This window comes from Pyricularia grisea, assembly GCF_004355905.1.
Source record: "Pyricularia grisea strain NI907 chromosome V map unlocalized Pyricularia_grisea_NI907_Scaffold_6, whole genome shotgun sequence".
In the NCBI taxonomy this organism is placed as follows: domain Eukaryota; kingdom Fungi; phylum Ascomycota; class Sordariomycetes; order Magnaporthales; family Pyriculariaceae; genus Pyricularia; species Pyricularia grisea.
Window position 1 is genome coordinate 707,415 of NW_022156719.1, and position 19,259 is coordinate 726,673.

Consider the following 19,259-nt stretch of genomic DNA (forward strand, 5'->3'; position numbering starts at 1 on the left):
CCAACTAAGGGTAGTTGCTACCCCATGCAGGCAGGGAGTTCGATGCCCAGATGGAAATCAAAAATGTCCTCTTGCACGGACATGGGCAAGTTGATTTGAACCTTGACGATTGGATCACTCCTAACAGGCTGACTGAATGGCTCCAACGAAAGCTCTCGCTTCTTTCTCTTTCTCGTTGTTGCCTATCCCGGCCCGCCCGCCTGCTTGTGGCGTATGGTACTTGCTCGCTTGTAAAGGTCGAGATGATTTGGATCCTCCGTGGCATGGAACAACCAACGAAATACAAGGGAACAATCTCTCATTTGCCAGTTGCCACGATTTGCGATGGAGGCCAAGCCACTCGGCCTGCTTCCTCAGGTTGCTTGATCGACTGATGTTATCTCATCCATCGCGGCTATTGCTGACAAAGGAGGATTTTCTTTTTCCTTTGTTTTATTTCTTTCGTTCCATCCAAAAACCAAACCCCCAAATCTGCATCTGTCTAGGTATACAGTAATACAGCATGGTGGTTTTGGTGCAACGAGGTCTCGGCCGGCCAACTCAGCCAACATTCCATCGCAGCCATGATCGATCTCATGCATACGAATTTGTATTTCTTAGAAAGAGGAAAAGAAGCAAAAAAAAAAAAAAAAAGCGTGAAGAATAAAATGGAATCGTACGCATACTTACTCTAACCGAAACGATTCCTTCGCAATGAAGGAGCACTGACTGCAGAGAATAACCGGTACACACCGCTACAGAGACGTGACACTTTCAAGCAAAGCGGAAGGTGCTCAGTGCAGCTTTTTACCGCTTTCTGAATTGAAGCGGTCTTGGCTTGCCTCGTCAAAGCGTCGTCGTCCACTTGAATGGGTGTTCGTGATGTGCTTCTTTCCCTCGGGTTGCACCGCAGATGAGAGTGAATCGATGTGTTGAGTTGTAGCTCGCGTGAAGCCTTGAATTGACAAAATCAAAAAAAAAAAATAACTGTGACTTGAAATTGCCGAGTAGATGACCTCAGATCAATAAAGGCAGTAGGACAAGAATCAATCAAAAAGAGACAGCGTCTGCATGTTGCCAGGGGTTTCCGAAATCCTTTGAAAGTTCAAGATGTTTTGCTTGTACCTCCAAAATCCACATCACAACCAACACTAGCTAGCAAGGCTAGCTACGGACCTGCGGTTAATCCCCCGATCCACACCTACCTCATTTAATCCCAGTACCTTTGCCTGTCTTGGCTCGATAGAAATACACCCTAACCCTTATCGACTATCGACGGCGCTCCGGGGAAGCCAGCACATGTGGGATACGCATAAGAAAGACAAGGCAAAGTACCGTAGACCGGATGAAGATCTCCACTTCTCCGCGAACCGAGGCTTGCGACGGCAATTCGACGCGACTTGACTGACGGAATATCTTGACAACCTTTGACCTAGACACTTTGCGCAACAGCAGCAACAATAGAAATTTCCCCATTCTTTTGCCACATATCCCCCAAGAGGAATCAGGACACAATATGACCGACCCTGACAAGAAAAAGGATGCTCCCGTTCCTGTCTGGCAGCAACAGCAGCAACCCAATGATGGATCCACTCTAGACCATGCTCGCCTCTTCCTCCAAGACGAGGAGGTCCGTCAGGCCAGTCGCGAGAAGAAGATATCATTTTTGCGCAGCAAGGGCGTTTCGGACGCCGACATTGAAACACTGCTCGGGGAAGATGAGAGCAGTAGTAGTACTAGCAGCACCAGCCAAACCACAGCAGCTGCACCCGTACGCTGCCCTCCCTTTCACTCGACAGCCTATCCTACTATATTGGTTTGCTAACTAGAATCGCTTCGGAACTTGTAGCAACCAGCCCAGGAGGAACCCACAGCACCAGGACTGGAGTCGCAACCGCAACCGCAACCGCAACCACAACCACAACCTCAAATGCAGCAGCAGCAGCAGCAGCACCAGCAACAACCCCAACAACAATCACAACCAACCGAAAAGTCCGACCAACCGCCGATAGTAACCTACCCCGAGTTCCTCACCAAGCCCCCACGGCCACCCCCTCTCATAACCGCCACCACTTTCCTCAACACTGCCTCTGCCTTTGCCGGCCTGGCAACCCTCATCATCGGCACGTCCAAGTACGTGCTGTCCCCGATGGTCGAGTCCCTGACCGACGCCCGCATCGACCTGCACCGCTCAGCCTCGGACGGCCTGAGCCGCACCATCGAAAAGCTCGAGGGTATCGTGTCCGAGGTTCCACCACCGCCCACCACCCCGGACAAGAACAGCCGAACAGCCAAGAAGATGGACGACCATGACTCGGCGAGCAGCGACGGCGGCGACCCCACGGAGCTCTTCCACCGCGACGTGGGCGTGCAGACGTCACCGCCGCAGACTCCATCCATCACCACTATGACACAGAAACCCTCAGCGATCGAGTCGCAGGTGACGCGGCTCGCCAAACTTACGGCTTCGGTGCGCGAAATGTCGGCCTCGTACGCCACCACGGCCGAGACGCACGAGTCGACCAGCGTCGTGCTCGGCCACCTCTCCGCCGACGTCGACAAGCTCAGGACGCCCGTGGCCACGAGGCCCGCGGGGACCGTCTACTACCGCGCCTTTGCCGAGCCCGACGACCAGGTCAAGGCCGTCAAGCAGAGCATCAGGAGCGTCAAGGGAGTCTTGCTCAGTGCCAGGAGCTTCCCGCCTCCGCAGGGGTCCACAGTGCGATGAGGCGGGTGGTGGTTGTCACGTGTGGCTTTTTTTTTGTATATCCTGCCTATTTCTCAGTTTACACACCCCCCATTGTATGTTATATATGTGTAATATTTTGGTATGGACGAAAATCGGGGGTGTCAGAATCCTTGGATATCCTTTCTGGTCATAAAGATAATTCATGATGAATGGACGAAATACAACATTCTTAACACGGACAGCTCCAGTCGCTTAAGTTATCGAACCCAGACCCTAGTATTACTATTTTTTTGATGTGCCCTGCTTGAATACTGTACAGTGGAGAACAAAAAGCAAAGAATCTTGGCATTGTCCTCGAGTGTGCGCAGACAACTAATCTTATATGCGTTCTTCATGCTTTGATATGGCCCGAAAACCTCTAGCGATCTGTAGACCAAAAGCGGAATCTCAGACTGTTCTGAAGGCTTGAACAAACCACGGATACAGAGAATGTGACCAATTATTCTTGCATGGCCCAGAGTATATTTCACGGGTCTGCAACATTCCCTTTTTGTTTCTTCATAGTAACATTGCAGAAAGCCTCATCGTCCTCAACACAAGCAACAACCTCAACAAAAAAAAAAAAAAAGCTCGCTCTCAACAACGTCAGGACAGAAAGCCCATCCCATTCTTCAGTCACCGCCTAGTCGTTCTCATTTTCCAAAGGCACTCTCCCACCAGGCGGCGCCTGCTAGGTTGAAGTCTTGGTCTTCTGCCGCGCCGAATACAACTTCTCGTACGTGCCCACCCAGACGTGCTCCCAGCCCCTGCCCTCGAGCCGCTGCTCTTCGTACCACTCCACCGTTGGGCGGTACTCATAAGTCATGTGGGTGGCTTTTTTGTCTTTGGCCCGTGCCGACTGCGCTGCCTCGAACAGCCTGTTGCTGCACTTGGTGGTTCCCTCGAAGGATGCGTCGGGCACCGGCGGGTGGAAAACGATCTTGGTATCCAGCTCGACGGAAGCATCGGGGTTTCCATCGAGATTATCGTCATCGTTGGAAGAGGTGGAGGGAGCAGAAGGCGGGTGCTCCTTGAATACCAATTTGAATCCCATCCGCGCCAACCGGTCAGACGACAATGGCAGCACATCAAGATTATCGAGTAAGCTCTCGAGAAGCCTCAGGCATTGGTCTACTGGTGGTAGACCTGCAAGATTTTGTGGCATTCCCGCGACCCAGATTTTGGCCACTTTCTGTGGCGGCATTCTGTGGGTGAAGACAAATGTGCCGTTCACCTTGTCGCGATGTTTCTTGTCGCCCTCGTGCTTGCGTATGTGGTTTATAACGGCCTGCTGCGCGCTTGGCAAGCAATCCTCTAAGACATACTTTCCGGGAGTGTCCATGCTGGCAACAGGGTCCACAATTATGATTTCTGTCGGCGTATTTGATGACTGCTCTGTAACCTCCGCATATTTGATCCGGTAGACCACAAGCCAAGGCCGGCGTGGCACCCGCTGACCCCTTGCGGACGTTGTCGGGTTGAAAGAGTCCTCTACAGTGTAGCAGAAGCCTATGTAAACCTTGTAGACTTTATCAAATGGCCATGTGTAGTCAAACCATTGTCGTATCATGTTGTCTGCGCTGCTGGTCATGCGGCCATGTTTGAATAGCTCATCGCCGTCTTTCCAAAATATCGGAAACACAAACATCCGCCACACTCCTGGTTTGAACTTTCGGTCCGGGTGGCTTTGAATGCGGTTGAGCTCGTCCACAAATGCCTTGGGACCTTCCTGGGGGAGCCTTTCGCTTCGGAATACAGTCAGATCGGGCGCCGGATCCCGTTGTACCGAAGGCGGTGCAGAGCCGGCATCTTCAGCGGGTTGGCCAGGGGGTTTTGGCCCCGTGCCCACCACCGAGTCGGCCTCCTTCATATTCTCCTTCTCACGAATCTTTCGCAGCACACCGTCGGGATCATTGGTTGTATCCTTGGCAAAGCTAGGAATCTTGAGAAACGCTCGCTTCCGGCACCAGATCCTGCTCCCATTCCTCGTCCCAAGCACGTTGAACTTGCGGAACTTTTCAGCATTTGCAATAGACCACCATCCAAACCAGTTAACCAGGCTCTGCTCGTCATTGTCATCAATGCACTGATCTGCAAATATAAAATTGCTCGTATAGGACTCTTCCGGCAGCCGATCAAGTATCGGTCCCGAAATTTCAAGAATTTCATTTGCCAGTTGGGCTATAGCTTGACAGACGTCCACGGAGACGCCCCTCATGGTAGCCTTGTTCTCGCGCTCCTTATCTGACAGCCGAGAATCTTTCATAATAGCTTGCCTTATACGCAATTTCTCTGTCGCGAGTGCGCCCACCCAGTTCACAAAACCATGAGACACCATGATGGCTTTTTGTGTGTTGCGCACATGCTCACTTACAGTTTCCAGGGCTAGTCTTGGCTCCGAAACCACAAAACTTGGAGTCAGCAGCGTGATATGACCAAAGGGGAAAAGACGCTCTGGTTGCGCATCGAGCGAATTCCACAGGTTTGCTCTGTCTGGCCAGCGCCAAACCCAATACCGAGCGTTCTCCAGAAACAGACGCAGCTTTGGTAATCGCCTAAGGGTCCTGACAGCAGCCTCGTGAACTATCACTGCGGCAACCGAAGTCGGCTCCAGGTTGTTCAAGAAATCTCGCCAACTGCCGGGATGAGCCGTATACACTTCAGCGTCCGGTTTGCAGGCCCTGATCCACATGCTAACTTGAAAATTTTCTGCTGCACAAGATAGAGGAAATATCAAGTAAAATCGGGGGTTTCCCGTACCACCGGGAGGAGTAGGGGGTACCAGTTTGTCAAACGCAGACTTGCCCAGACCGAACAAATGATCCATGAAACAAACACGGCTATTGCCAATCGTTGGCTCGGCGGCTATAGGCGTTGTGCCCTCACCTTGCAGCATCAATGAAAGGTCATCTGCGGGGGTAAACAAGACGTATCTGAGCACAGCCATATCGGTTTGCTTTTCTTCGCTGTCCAGGCTGTCCGAGGCCCAATGATCGCATTGCGCAGGGTAAACAAGCAGTGCGTAATGGATACGACTAAGTAAAAGCCCGTTCCCGCCAGCTTTAAGGCGTTCCGAGACATTGGTAAGCATTTTCTCGGTTTGGTCGTCCTTGCCTGTGATGCTTCCGGAGCAGTGATTCTTTCGCGATGGCCTTATTTGCTCAAGCCGCTTCAAAAGGACCTCGGCAAGGCATTGATGGCGAAACCGCAGCACATCCCCACTGAGAAACTCTTTCAACCACTGTTGGTTCTGAACACGAGGATCGGAATCGTTGGGGATGTCATTGAAAAAGACGTCCAAAGGTGAGCTGGAACCAAAACTAGCCTTGATCTGCACGCTTCTAGGTGCTGTCTTTGCTGCTTGGTATTCCGCAAAGGAAACCTTCCGAACGGGAGTCACAGGGCTCGCAGAATCAGCATTATCCTGCCCTGTTGGTTCTGGCGAATCGATTTCCATTTCCGATGAATACCCTAGGTTCATGTTTGTAGCATCCTCGACCACGTCCATCTCTTCTGGTTCTGTGAAGACTTGCGATCCCGTAAAGGTGGCGAAATGAACTGACTTTCGTTTGGCCTTGGTTGTTTGTCCAGTCGAGTCCGCCATGGAAGGCATGTTGCGGGAGGCTAGGGTCTGCTTTATGGGAGGCGGCTTTGCCACAGAGGGTTTCGAGGCTGGAGGTCCAAGGGCGGGATCGAACAGCCTGCCCTCCATCTCGGCAGCAGTAGGGGCATCGTTCTCCTTGTTTCGAGTTCGAAGCTCTACTCTCCTTCGGGTTGAGAGACTGACATATCGTTTATTAGAATTGTTTGAAGCAGCTCCATCCACTTCCGAGTCTAGGTACGACTTCCGCTTGGGTTTCCTCAGGGCGGATATATTGATCTTGGTAACGCTGGTCATAGTAGTTGGCCTAGAGACTGTCCTGCGAGCACTCATTCCTTTGGAGCTCTTGAGTACCGTAGAAGCCAGCATGTTTGACTTCACAGGCTTGTGACCTGCACCAACATCTGCCGTTGCCCTTTGTGCAGTGCCTTGATAACCAGTTGCAGACGGTCGCTCCCTTGGCTGGTCGGTGTGTCGTCGTGCGGTGCCTTGATACCCTGTGGCGGATGGTTTTGCGGTCACAGCTTGTGGTTTTGGCAGTGTTGAAGTAGGTTGCGGGCTGGGGGTGCTTTGATTTGTAGTAGTTGAATATGCCATCGACTTTCCGCCAAGATTAACCCGTTTTTGCTGTTGATTACCGGTACTCGCCTTTGTACTATTGGCCCTATTGTTAGAGCTAGTGGGCGTCGAGGAGTCAACGGTCTCCTTGAATATGCGATTTGCTCTTTGCTGTGACTGTCTTGTCTCCGGTAGATGTCGGGGGCTCCCCGCGTCATCGACTGCGTTATCTTCTTCTGCTTCGTCGCTACTGGAAGAGCAAACAAAGGTTTCACCCGCTTTTCTCGCAGTCTGTGATCTCTTTTCTGTGACGGAATCATCATCGTCTGATTCGTCCAAATCCATCTCCCAATCAGTCCGAAATGGCTGTTCGTAGTCGTAGAGGGTCTTGAAGGGAAGGCCAAGTCTTTTCCGTTTGGCGTTTCTCTTCAACCGCTTCTCATTCTGCATTGTTACAGCATCTCGCCATCGTGATATCTCCTTCTTGAAGGGCTCTTTCAAACCAGCCGCAATCTCGGCCTTTGTCTCTTCCCAATTGTCCAAACCGTGGTCGGGAAAGTTTTCGGCAACCTCCCAGGTGCTTCTGTGAATTGGAAACCCTACCCAGTGGACAAGATACCTCATCTTGCCTGCCCTGTTCCGCCTCTCGGCAGCGACAGCTTCTATATCCCAAAGTCTTTCAGGATCTTCATAGTCCAGGTCCATGTCATCCGGGTTGCCAGATTCGCTCTGGCCTTCCGACCTGAAGTAATCTATGACAGTCGAGGTCGTTGACACATCATCGATGTCATCATCGTCATCCTCAATACTAGAAGGAAGCGACATGATATCACACAACTCATCGTCGGCAGCATCGTTTGATGTTGTGGCGGACATGGCCTGCGCAGCTATTCTTCAGCCTAAAGATTCAAGATGTGCAGACTTTTTTTATGACTAGGGGTAGTGTCTGAATCAAACATTGAATTTGTGCGTAATTCATGACCACATGGTTAATTTGGATAGGTCTGACCTATATCTAATGTCAATTCTGTGCTTCTGTAATTAGAGAAATAAACCTACCTACCATTAAACACCATGTTAGGTCCAGTGCTCCGTCTCGAGAACGAATAACAAAATACCTTCTTAAAAGCTCAACAATCAAACATGGAAAGCTTCTAGGCAACCGTTTTCGTATGGTTGAACGCTTGAACAATACGCGTGCTTTGATGAACTTCTAATGCAGGTACTTGTCAGGAGGCAGAAGCACAGAAAGTGAGGCTGAAACAAGCGTTGGTAAACTATCAAGGTCGATGGTCAAGTTTCGTACCCATGTGCATTAGAAGTTAAGGCGTGTTGTACCTTACCTACCCTAGACAGGCTTGATGGCAAACGGCTGAGATCCAGATTTCTCCGCTAACTCAAAATGACCCGCCGCTGGCAGTGGGGTAGACCCTGGCTAGACCAGAACTACAGCGTACAAAGCAGATCACTAGACTAGTAGAACATGATGGTAGTTGAGGTGGAACGATTAGGTTTTGTCTTTGATGATGTTTTATTGTAAGTGAGGAGAGAAGAATATAGAAATCTCCACGAAAAAGAAAGTTTCGAATGAAGTATGGAAAGATTTTAAGGCTTTTATAACCGCTACATCTCCATTTTTGCCCTTGCTTCGTTCTAAATGCACCTATGGTTCGTGAATGAATAATGACATGGGGGCACATTCCAACGCTGCAGACCCGTTATGCCTTTACTCAAACGCCCTTAATTACATATTACAATATTACAACATTGCAATGTATCACACCAAACACGCACGTGATGTATGCATTAGCTGGAGCAGTGCAAACAAGCTGTCAAGTTGTCAGCCACTGGCTCCAGGGGGTACTTTTAGGCACCCAAGGTAAGGTACCCTGGGTAAATCGTGAGTGAGTTCGAGGCCAGACTTGAGCGAGATCCATGTGATACGTTCTGCAAACGGGTTTCTATGACGGAGCACCCATACCTCCAGCTACGGAACAAGTTCCACTGTTCAGGTACTTTTATCTTCGATACATTTACCTTACCTACGTGTACCGACCGACCGAACTTGTCTAGAGGTAGGTACCTACTTGGACATACACGCATCTCATAAGAAAATTACGACAGGAACTTGCAAAATATCTGCATGCCTGTAATATTGACTCTTCTTCTTCTTTTCTTTTTCGTTCGAACCGCATAGACCTGACATAAGGCTGGCCCAAAAAAAATCAAAAACACTCCCTTCAGTCACCGTAAGCTTGTTTTATTTAGTACAGATAGTGGGGACCGGCTACCTGGAGGCTGTGTTGCTGTCCCCCCCATCTGTCCCTGACACATCCACACAGCCCCTAAGCCCAGTGATTACAACATTCCACGGCGTCACCTCAGTCAGTTCTTTTGCCCGCCCGCCCGCCTTTGTCTAAGCCAGCCATTCTCTATTGCGCTAGTGGGGCCATACAACTCTCTGCACCGACTTGTGATTCGAACACAACAACTCCTTGTCCTGCCTACGTCGACATACCTACCATACCTTTGGAGTAGAACTTGCAATACTCCATCGCGCTTGTCTCAGCTGCCATTAATCACTACATCTTCGAAACAGTTAGATAAACCGACCGACGCCGAAACAGTTACCAAGCGAAAGTTAATCAATCAAAATGGCCAACGACGAGTACGACGTACGTGCTTCATTCTTCCCCCGCCATCGTTACTGCCCCCATGCGCACGCGCAATACACCAAACCGTCGCCAACCAGAGATGCAAGCTGACAATGGCCTCTCTGATCACAGTTCCTCTTCAAAGGTGACAAATGCCCCCGCGACGCTGTTGCGCCCCACTTGCTAGTCCATCATCGCCAACCTCATGGGAACAGTTCACTGGGACTGCGAGGGCGTGCCAGGCTGGAATGACGTTGAACCTTGACTGACCTGGGCGGCTTTCTGCCTAATGCAGTGGTGTTGATTGGAGATTCGGGTGTCGGAAAGTCCAACCTGCTTAGTCGATTCACCCGCAACGAGTTCAACCTCGACTCCAAGTCGACCATCGGCGTCGAGTTCGCCACCCGCTCCATCCAAGTCGACTCCAAAACCATCAAGGCTCAAATTTGGGACACGGCAGGCCAGGAGCGCTACCGCGCCATCACTTCGGCCTACTACCGCGGAGCCGTCGGGGCCCTGCTCGTCTACGACATCAGCAAGCATCAGACCTACGAGAACGTGACCCGGTGGCTCAAAGAGTTGAGGGACCATGCCGACGCCAACATAGTAATCATGCTGGTTGGAAACAAGAGCGATTTGCGCCACCTGCGCGCCGTGCCGACCGAGGAGGCCAAGGCGTTTGCGAGTATGTCAACTGTTCCAAGCGTTTGGGGGAAAAAAAGTGGCTGGCTAGTCTGCAAGGACACACCAGCCTTTTGGGCGTCCGTGGGGAGAATGATGATGGAGAGAAGCGGGGAGGACAAAGCTAACGTGCACCGTGCACCTCCCAGGCGAAAATCACCTGTCATTTATCGAGACTTCAGCTTTCGATGCCAGCAACGTCGAGCTTGCATTCCAAAACATTCTGACAGGTATACACCGCTTTCTGACCAACGACGGAAACATGACGAATGGGGTAGCTGACTCCAGGACTCTTTGTCGATTCCCAATAGAGATCTACCGCATCGTATCAAGCAAGGCCCTGGACAGTGGTGACACTCCATCAATGCCGCAGACGGGCACCAACATTGCGCTGTCCAATCCGACGGAGGACTCTGCTGCCAAGAATGGCAAATGCTGTTAATTTTTTTTTTTCCCTTTGTCGGACTGTTTTTTTTTTGCATCGACGATAGGGAATGAGTGATGAACAGGAGATGATCCCAGTTGCGTTACTTCAGAAGGATGAGGAGGTTCACACGAGGATATGTCTGTACCTGCTCTATTGATGACAATGGGTGTCTGGGAGGTATGGGGGGGATTTCCGTCTCTATTTTTATCCCCTATGTGTTACACTGCTTTTTTCACACATGTTCACGGGTTGTCTAGGCTTGAGCCACGATTGTTCTTGGGGGATTTTTTAGGTTTGTTTGGAAGTCAACATAATTTCACAATACCTCTCCAGGCTCATGTTCGTTGGTCGTCGCCAGTGACTAAACGAAATTTCCTAAGGCGTGTTTTTTTACTTGAGGTTCTCTTACTACTATAGTACTTTACTTTCCCACATATGCACGAATAAAGGGGTGACATGACGTCTGGGAAGTGAGTCGCTTCCATGACTTTTCCTCATTTCAAAAAGAAAGATTTTAAAACCCCATGGAGACGCCCCTGTTGGATCAGATAGCCGTGGTTTTGCAGCACAGTACATCCTCACCGCTGGGTGTTTAACCATGATAAGCACCGACTCCATAAAACGTCGAGCTTGCCTTTCGTGGGTCCCGTCTCCTTCAACCGTGTTCCCCAGCACCATGCAGGGAGGGACCCGCTAATTGTTCCCCGCGACTGGTTGCGTGCGATAAGCGATCTTATCGCAGCGACCGCCAAAAAAATTGTGCCAAGTGCCTGTCTGCCAACTGAAAGGCTGCCGAAATCGTTTGCGACGGCAACAAGCTCATGGCGCGCAGAAGAATCGGATCGAACTTTAGAATTCGCACACCACATCCGATAGAGAATTGAGTTTTTATCTTGGGCTCTTGTTAACTCGGAACACCAAACCAACAACCACATTCATCCATCACAATGGCCGCCGTCTTCAAGGCCCTCTCCAAGGGCGCAGGCGGCGACAAGTCGAGCGAGGCGGCCGCGGCTCCTCGTAAGAACAAGCAGCGCGTTCTCATTCTGTCCTCGAGGGGCGTTACTTTCAGGTGGGTTTTGGTCAATGAAGCTCTAAGCCATCGGATACGGGTAGTGGAGAGGATACAAGATGCTAACATGAACAACTTTTCTGCGCAAAGGCATCGTCACCTCCTCAACGATCTGGCAGCAATGCTGCCGCACGGCAAGAAAGACGTCAAGTTCGACTCAAAGTCCAAGCTTTACCAGCTGAACGAGCTGGCCGAGCTGTACAACTGCAACAACGTGCTGTTCTTTGAGGCGCGCAAGGGCCAGGATCTCTACGTGTGGGCGTCAAAGGTGCCCAACGGACCGACAGTCAAATTTCATCTTCAGAACCGTAAGGAAGCCGAATATGACTTGATATAACCTGCCATCTTACTTGTGCTAACATCTTTCGTCACCCGTGGGGAAAAAACAGTACACACAATGGATGAGCTCAACTTCACAGGAAACTGCCTCAAGGGCTCACGGCCGGTCCTATCGTTCGACTCGGCCTTTGACAAGGACCCGCACTACAGGGTGATTAAGGAGCTGTTCCTGCACATTTTTGGCGTGCCCGAGGGCGCGCGCAAGTCGAAGCCGTTTGTGGACCACGTCATGGGCTTCAGCATAGCGGATGGCAAGATCTGGGTGCGTAACTATCAGATCAACGAGGTCGAGAAGACCAAAGGGGATGAGGGCGAGGAGGGCGAGGCCAAGAAGGAGAAGAAGTCGAGCAGGAAGCCGGACGCCAAGGACACGGACATCAACCTGGTCGAGATCGGACCGAGGTTCGTCCTCACCCCCGTCGTGATCCAGGAGGGTGCGTTTGGCGGTCCCATAATATACGAGAACAAGCAGTTCGTCTCGCCCAACCAGGTGCGTGCCGACCTCAGGAGGAAGAAGGCCGGCAGGCACCAGATGAGATCAGGGCAGCAGGCGGATCTGATGGCCAAGAAGGACGGTTTGGGCTTGAGGACGGAGGGAAGCAAGAAGCAGCGCGAGGACGAGTTAGATACCCGAAAGATCTTTGCTTAAAGTGGGACAGGGAAGACCGAAATGTGGTTGAAGGGGGTGATGTCCTGGTTGCAACCCGACTTTGTTTAAATACAGGAACCAAACGAAACCATAATGAGCTTTGGGACATATGGCTCGGTGATGGTGATGCGATCTTTGAAGCGGAACGAGGTTTAATCGACAAAGCTGTGAACACAGGTTACCTATTGGGTGTGTTATTAATGCATTGTCATGGTATAATTTCGTTATCAGCAGCGCAGGCAGGTGGACTAGGTACGTACCAGTTGCCTACACAGGCAGAATTGGCTGGATGATACGCTTGTACGGACCAGAACAAGATATGTCCACACGACATTATCTGGACGGTCTGGCACTTGCTTCTTGCGTCCGTTCGTACAGCTGAATTGAAATGTGAGACATTTCCAGACGTTGCAAATTATTCAGTCTGGTACAATACAGCCCGCTGGATAACAGCTGGACCTAGAGGCGTTTCGAGTGTAATCAAAACTGATAGACACCCCATCTGGGGCCCGCTACCCCTGACCCTGACAGCCCGCCCCACTAAACCCGACAGCACGCAGGGTACGCTAACCCAGCCCCCCGTACGACGGTGCAGGGGGCGGTTTTGATGACATCCATCCATGACGCTGGGGCTAATGAGGAGAGAAACAAAAGAGAGAACAAAACAGCTCGCGTCTTTCCATTTCCTGACCTTCCGCGTGCTCCTTATCTCACTTTCCCATTTCCAAAATAAACCAAGAATAAACACATCACCGCCACTAATCATACAAATACAATTATATCATCGTTCCCCCTGAAGTATCGTGAGCTTGTGCAACTACTTGGAAGTCATGGCGGAACTGCTACCAGCCGCTGAAGCGGCGCGATTGCCGTTGCGGCATCAGGACGACATGTCCAGCAGCACTCTGACTTTGACCTTGACCTCAACCATCACTTCCCTCTTCTGTAGCCCCAACGTCGGGGTGACCACCCTGTGAAATCAACAAGATATCAAAGTCTCTTGATGGAACAAGAGGCGGGGTGTTGGTTTGATTGATCCCACCGAGGAGTCGATTAGGCCAACCCTTTTTTTTTATTTCTTTATATCAGTCCAATAATCTATTACCGTTGAGTCGGCACTCCTTTGGGAGAGCCTTGGTCGAGGAATTGTCAGTCTTGTCGCAGTGACGAGTCTGTCGTCAAGAGATAGTCTACCAGGATTGTAGTCTGGAAGTGAGTGACCACTGATGGAACCGTTGTCGAGCTGCATTACGACTTCAAAGCTAACGACGCAGCAAAGCAAACCACTTATTCTCATCACTCAACTACTTACCTGCTCTGTTATACCCATTTATCTCCTCTTTCCTCTGATATCAGAAAAAGAAACGCATTGCCCTCGATCAGACACCAAGTTAAACTTGAACGAAATATCAGCTAGATATCATGGCGACGCTCGGCATGATGACTAGGGAATCACGTGCCCAAGATCATACTTTTGAATCTACATCCAGACTTGATCCGCACCTGTTTTCACAACTCGACTTTGAAGATGATGACGAAGAAGAAGAAGAAGAAGAAAACACTCTTGCGGACGAATATGTAGTCAACACGCACTTGGCCGCTGTTCCAGCAGAGCTCGCTCTCGACATCTTTGAGAAGTTGGATCTGGCGAGTGTTTTTGCCCTGTCGGGAACTTGCAGGCGGTTCCACCAAGTCTACCTGGCCAACAAGAGTCAAATTATTTTTACTGTCTTGCAAACCGATCCGCATTTCAGCCCCCCGGACGGTCTCTTCCGTGTCCTGGCCATGTCACCCACGGATCTGGAGGTTCCCTGGCGTACCTGGCTCCCCAAGGAGGTTGTGTTTCGGCGCAGAGTACTCTGCAGAGGTGCAGCGCTGCCGACGCATATTCCTGGCGAACGAGTTTCGGTTCTTGGCCGGGATGATGATTCTGCCCCGGGCGTAACCGTCAGACTTGAGGATGCCGATGCCGATCGCGCTATCGAGGTCTGCAAGCTGGTCAGAGGATGGGAACGAATCTTTCCCTACTACCGCTTCATGAACAATCCCGAGTGCCTGAGGCTGCTCAACGCCAATGAAGAGCGGCGACTCCGGGCTGCGCTGTACACGTGGATGCGATACCACTTCTACTTCCACAGTGACCTGCGCCGACCCAGGGACTCGTTGATTATGCGCACGAACATGCTCAGGATGCTTGACAGCGGGGAGTTGACAGATTTGGAGGACTTGTGGAAGACGGTCAGGTCATTGGTGGAATGTCTGTGTCCTAGCATGGAAGCTGTGCTTTGCGATGCTGTAGGTTTTTTTTCCCTCAGCTTTTTTGCTCATTTGTGCTTACCCAGTGTATCTGCGAGCTAACCAAGCGACTACTTATCCAGGGTCCAGACGTTTCGGCCGAGGAGGCCAGCAGGGTAGCATGGGGTTGTACTCGGCACTGGGAGATTGTGTCGACGATGATGAAGCTAGGCCCGGACAAGCTTTTGTACTACGTCAAGAACTGGCATCTATACACCAAGGCAAGGCTCATTGATGAAATTCGGCGCGAGCGGCCGGGGATGGAGGCGCAGATCGAGAGCTTGTCGCAGTCGATCCACGTGGTCATGCGCATGTACCAGGCGCCCAACCACGAGGAGGATCGATCGTCGGCGGGTATCCTAGACTGGGAGGAGGGCCGGGAACCCGCGCGGCCGTGGTTCAGAGCCGGCGGTCACGGTATCCTCTGGCGGACTGAGGAGGACCCGGGGGATCATGGGCTTGATGATGCCGCATTGTTATGGGTTGGGGCGCTAACTGAGTGACGGGGGTGTAATGAGTGGTCGGTTTTGGAGAGCCGGGATTTCACTGTTGTTCTTCGTTTTGGAGATGGCGGTAGATGAGGTACGAGTCTGTCAAGATTTGGGACTGGGTTGTTGCTATAAACTCTTTTGCATCATAGCTTGCTTAGTATGTTTCTACCTCATAATTTAGCTCATGAGCTCACTCTGGATTTGTATTTGGATTTATTTGACTTGGGTTGAATTTGTTGCACCATGTTTATATCCATCGGTAACATGTTTGAATTCTAAAATGGTTTATTCAGTTTATTCCGGATATTTAAGACAATGAAGGGTGCAGACTGTAGCTCCTCATTGTTGTTGTTGTTGTTCTAATAGCCACCTAGAGTAGGTAACCGACTGGGGCTTCCAGTGCATGCGAGTTGAGGCTGGGTCCGAGCTCCACGTGCAACTTCAACTTCAAGCTCGCATCAAATAATTGTTTCCCTTTTAAACCTGCATACCTACAACACACTTTCACCAACAACCCACAGCGAACTCACAGTCAAACTTTTTCATTTTTACTCTTTTCACATGTCTGGCATACAAAGACAGATGGTATTTCTGTGACAGACCCGTGTTTCCCGGGATTTTGGGCAAAATCACAATTAGGGTGATTGCCTTCTTCTCATCGCAGTGGACCGCTTCATGTTTAGCGAGCAACACCAACATCTGTCTCTCTGTTACTTCTACTTTGGGAGTTGACAAAGGAGCGGTCTGCTTACCACAAGACTGATTTCCTCTGTGTCTTTCAAGTTTAGCACCAACAAATAAATGACTTAGTTGATTTCTTTCCAGGTATGGTTTTTCTTTACAAAATCTTTGGAAGACAGTTGATTGTTTCTCGAGTGTGAACACTCACTCTTTCATGCGATTTATTTATCCCATGCTAACCGTAAACACTTCGCAGAAGGAGGGCAAATAAAGGACTGGATCAGAGTTTTCTCTCTTTGCGCCCTGAGGTAACCTGCCGCCAGCCCTCGTCTGCGCGTGCGACTGGGCGTCCTCAAAATGGAGGAAGACGCCGTCATGGAGGGCGACGGCCCACTACTGCCGGTCAATGGCGACTCAAATGGTTACCCCAACGTCAGGGAGATAGCCGCGGGCTTCAACGACGATCAGATGCAGCTGCAGTTCCGGGACGACGAGTATGGCGAAACGCAGCTCCACCTGGAAGACGACGGCGACAACGAGTTGGAGCTATACGACCCGCGGGATTTCCCCGATGATCTGCGCCGCCGCGGTCTCCTGCCAACCGGTTGCTGCTATGACGACCGCATGAAGCTCCACGCCAACTCGGACTTTGGCGCCGCTCCGCACCACCCAGAGGACCCGTCCAGGATCGAGGCCATCTTCAAGACGTTCAAGCAGGCGGGGCTCGTCTTTACCGGCACGGATTCCGAGCTGATTGAAATCATAGCAAACAAGCCGACGTCATACATGTGGCGGATCCCCGCGCGCGAGGCCACCAAGGAGGAGATTTGTCTGGTCCACTATGCAAAACATTACGAGTGGGTGAAGGAGCTGTCGACAAAACCGACGGCCGAGCTGCGGAGGCTCACAAAGGAGCTGGACAAGGGCCTGACGAGCGTCTACGTGGGCAGTTTGACGTTTGAGGCTTCGCTCATCTCGGCTGGTGGCGCCATCGAGACCTGCAAGTCCATCGTATCCGGACAGATCAAGAATGGGTTTGCCGTCATCAGGCCACCGGGCCACCACGCCGAACAGGACTCTGCCATGGGGTTCTGCATTTTCAACAACGTGCCGATTGCTGCAAAGGTATGCCAGGCGGAATATCCAGAACTTTGTCAAAAGATTTTGATATTGGATTGGGACGTACACCACGGTAACGGGATCCAAAACGTTTTCTACGAAGACCCAAACGTGCTTTACATATCTCTCCACGTCTACAAAAACGGCGAATTCTACCCTGGGAAACCCGAAAACCCCATGACTGCCGACGGCAGCATCAGCTCTTGCGGTTCCGGGCCGGGGTTGGGACGAAATATCAACATCGGCTGGGAGGACCAGGGAATGGGCGACGGCGAGTACATGGCGGCGTTCCAAAAGATCATCATGCCAATCGCACACGAGTTCAACCCGGACCTGGTCATCATCTCAGCCGGCTTCGACGCGGCCGCGGGCGACCAGCTCGGCGGCTGCTTCGTAACTCCGCAATGCTACGCCCACATGACGCACATGCTAATGTCTTTGGCGCACGGCCGCGTGGCCGTCTGTCTCGAGGGCGGCTACAACCTATCCGCAATATCCAAATCGGCGCTCGCGGTTGCCAGGACCCTGATGGGCGAGCCGCCCCCTAAAATGGACATGGCCAGCCCAAAAATCAACAGGGAGGCGGCGCGGCTCCTGGCGCAGGTCCAGGCGTACCAGGCGCCGTACTGGGAGTGCATGCGGCCCGGTGTCGTCGACGTCGAAGAGGAGCAGCGGTTCGGGTCCGAGCGGCTTCACGACGTGATTCGGCAGGCTCAGAAGTGGAAGTTGAGCAAGGAATTTGGGATGCTGCCGCTGTACATACAACGGGAGAATGCATACAAGAGCTTTGAGAACCAAGTGCTTGTCACGCCTAGGATACACTTGGCGAGGAAGATAATGGTGATTATACACGATGCGTAAGTGACGAGTCTTTTTTTTTTTATCTACTCTGCCTGCTACTATTGTGTTGTATACATTGCTGACGAAGGACATCGTGTTAGGCCCGAACTGCTCGCCCAGCCGGACCCCTTGGATAATCACCTGGATCCTCACAATGCTTGGGTGGTAAGAGATGGACCTCGTTGACTCCCTGGACCATATCAGCAACTAACAGCTAGCCTAAAGAACGACGGTGTATACCAATATATCAACTGGGCAGTCAAGGAAAAGTTTGGCGTCATCGACATAAACGTCCCGCAATACATTACAAGACCAGAGGTTAGTCGAAGTATTTAGTAGCATTACGAAGAGGTTGATTTGGTTGCAACGGGGGAAAACAAAATGTACACGTTTTACTAATACCCGAGAACTCAACCCCGTCAAAACAGGACACCGACGCCCACACCCGCGCGACAGACGAACGTGAGCTCCAGAGGCAAATCCTCGAAATCACAACCTTCATCTGGGACAACTACCTGCAGCTTTACGACACTGCCGAGGACATATTCCTGATCGGGGTCGGGGCAGCGTACCTGGGGATCAAGACGCTCCTCATCAACCGCGAGTGCAAGCCGCGCATCTCGGGCGTCGTCTCATTTGTCACGGGCAACCTCCGACCCGTCAAGTCGGATGTGGACCCGGACCTGTCGACCTGGTACCGCGACAACTCGCGCATCTATGTCGGCTCCGACCATGCCTGCTGGCTCGACAACGACCTCACGCGCAAGGTCAACAAGCGCCGCTTCGGCGCCGTCAAGCGCAGTCCCGTCACGGGCCTAGCGCGCATGATGCGCGAGCACGCTCAGGACGCTCAGGCTTGGATCAAGAGCCGCATCAGGACTCCTGAGGATGGTGGGGATACGACGGATGAGGATGATGGGAGCGGGGAGTAGTGTGGTGGTGCTGCTTTTGTGAAGGTTTTTACTGTTTTAAGTTGCGTGATAATGGGGAGAGGGGAGGGAAGGAGGGGGTTTGAAATACTTATTGAAATGACAAGGGGGGAGGGGAATGTTTTCTTGCATCTTTTGTGGTTACCTTTTTAAGTCGCCGTGACGAACTAAGGACATTTTTTTCTCAGTCCTTTTTTTATTTTATTTGTTGTCTAT

At 51.4% G+C, this 19,259-nt stretch overlaps 6 protein-coding genes across 6 annotated transcripts; 5 read left to right on the forward strand and 1 right to left on the reverse strand.

The window, feature by feature from the left end:
* The first annotated feature begins 1,353 nt into the window (after positions 1 to 1,353).
* On the forward strand, positions 1,354 to 3,033 carry PgNI_08160 (uncharacterized protein). Its single transcript, XM_031128159.1, has 2 exons — positions 1,354 to 1,750; positions 1,829 to 3,033. Exons 1-2 carry the CDS (start codon positions 1,496 to 1,498, stop codon positions 2,705 to 2,707), a joined length of 1,134 nt encoding a protein of 377 aa, XP_030978978.1. The 5' UTR covers positions 1,354 to 1,495; the 3' UTR covers positions 2,708 to 3,033.
* A 365-nt stretch (positions 3,034 to 3,398) lies between these two features.
* On the reverse strand, positions 3,399 to 7,742 carry PgNI_08161 (uncharacterized protein; the record flags this gene model as incomplete). Its single annotated transcript, XM_031128160.1, has 1 exon — positions 3,399 to 7,742. One exon carries the CDS (start codon positions 7,740 to 7,742, stop codon positions 3,399 to 3,401), a length of 4,344 nt encoding a protein of 1,447 aa, XP_030978979.1.
* A 1,722-nt stretch (positions 7,743 to 9,464) lies between these two features.
* PgNI_08162 (uncharacterized protein) lies at positions 9,465 to 10,643 on the forward strand (the record flags this gene model as incomplete). The annotated part of the gene is made up of 5 exons (XM_031128161.1): positions 9,465 to 9,541; positions 9,653 to 9,734; positions 9,816 to 10,205; positions 10,351 to 10,431; positions 10,513 to 10,643. Exons 1-5 carry the CDS (start codon positions 9,521 to 9,523, stop codon positions 10,641 to 10,643), a joined length of 705 nt encoding a protein of 234 aa, XP_030978980.1. The 5' UTR covers positions 9,465 to 9,520.
* Positions 10,644 to 11,380: 737 nt separating this feature from the next.
* On the forward strand, positions 11,381 to 13,015 carry PgNI_08163 (uncharacterized protein). Its single transcript, XM_031128162.1, has 3 exons — positions 11,381 to 11,700; positions 11,791 to 12,008; positions 12,090 to 13,015. Exons 1-3 carry the CDS (start codon positions 11,576 to 11,578, stop codon positions 12,686 to 12,688), a joined length of 942 nt encoding a protein of 313 aa, XP_030978981.1. The 5' UTR covers positions 11,381 to 11,575; the 3' UTR covers positions 12,689 to 13,015.
* Positions 13,016 to 14,110: 1,095 nt separating this feature from the next.
* Positions 14,111 to 15,732, forward strand: PgNI_08164 (uncharacterized protein; the record flags this gene model as incomplete). Its single annotated transcript, XM_031128163.1, has 2 exons — positions 14,111 to 14,983; positions 15,067 to 15,732. The coding sequence occupies 2 exons, from the start codon at positions 14,111 to 14,113 to the stop codon at positions 15,484 to 15,486; spliced, it is 1,293 nt and encodes a 430-aa protein (XP_030978976.1). The 3' UTR covers positions 15,487 to 15,732.
* Positions 15,733 to 15,985: 253 nt separating this feature from the next.
* On the forward strand, positions 15,986 to 19,046 carry PgNI_08165 (uncharacterized protein; the record flags this gene model as incomplete). Its single annotated transcript, XM_031128164.1, has 5 exons — positions 15,986 to 16,299; positions 16,412 to 18,131; positions 18,216 to 18,279; positions 18,340 to 18,432; positions 18,543 to 19,046. Exons 2-5 carry the CDS (start codon positions 16,513 to 16,515, stop codon positions 19,044 to 19,046), a joined length of 2,280 nt encoding a protein of 759 aa, XP_030978977.1. The 5' UTR covers positions 15,986 to 16,299; positions 16,412 to 16,512.
* Between the last annotated feature and the right edge of the window lie 213 nt (positions 19,047 to 19,259).

Excerpts from the sequence above, each read along its gene's own strand:
- PgNI_08160 (XM_031128159.1), top strand. The coding sequence starts at position 1,496 with ATGACCGACCCTGACAAGAAAAAGGATGCTCCCGTTCCTGTCTGGCAG. Across the intron at positions 1,751-1,828 it reads AAACCACAGCAGCTGCACCC|CAACCAGCCCAGGAGGAACC; the intron begins GTACGCTGCCCT and ends CGGAACTTGTAG.
- PgNI_08163 (XM_031128162.1), top strand. The coding sequence starts at position 11,576 with ATGGCCGCCGTCTTCAAGGCCCTCTCCAAGGGCGCAGGCGGCGACAAG. Across the intron at positions 11,701-11,790 it reads TCGAGGGGCGTTACTTTCAG|GCATCGTCACCTCCTCAACG; the intron begins GTGGGTTTTGGT and ends TTCTGCGCAAAG. Across the intron at positions 12,009-12,089 it reads CAAATTTCATCTTCAGAACC|TACACACAATGGATGAGCTC; the intron begins GTAAGGAAGCCG and ends GGGAAAAAACAG.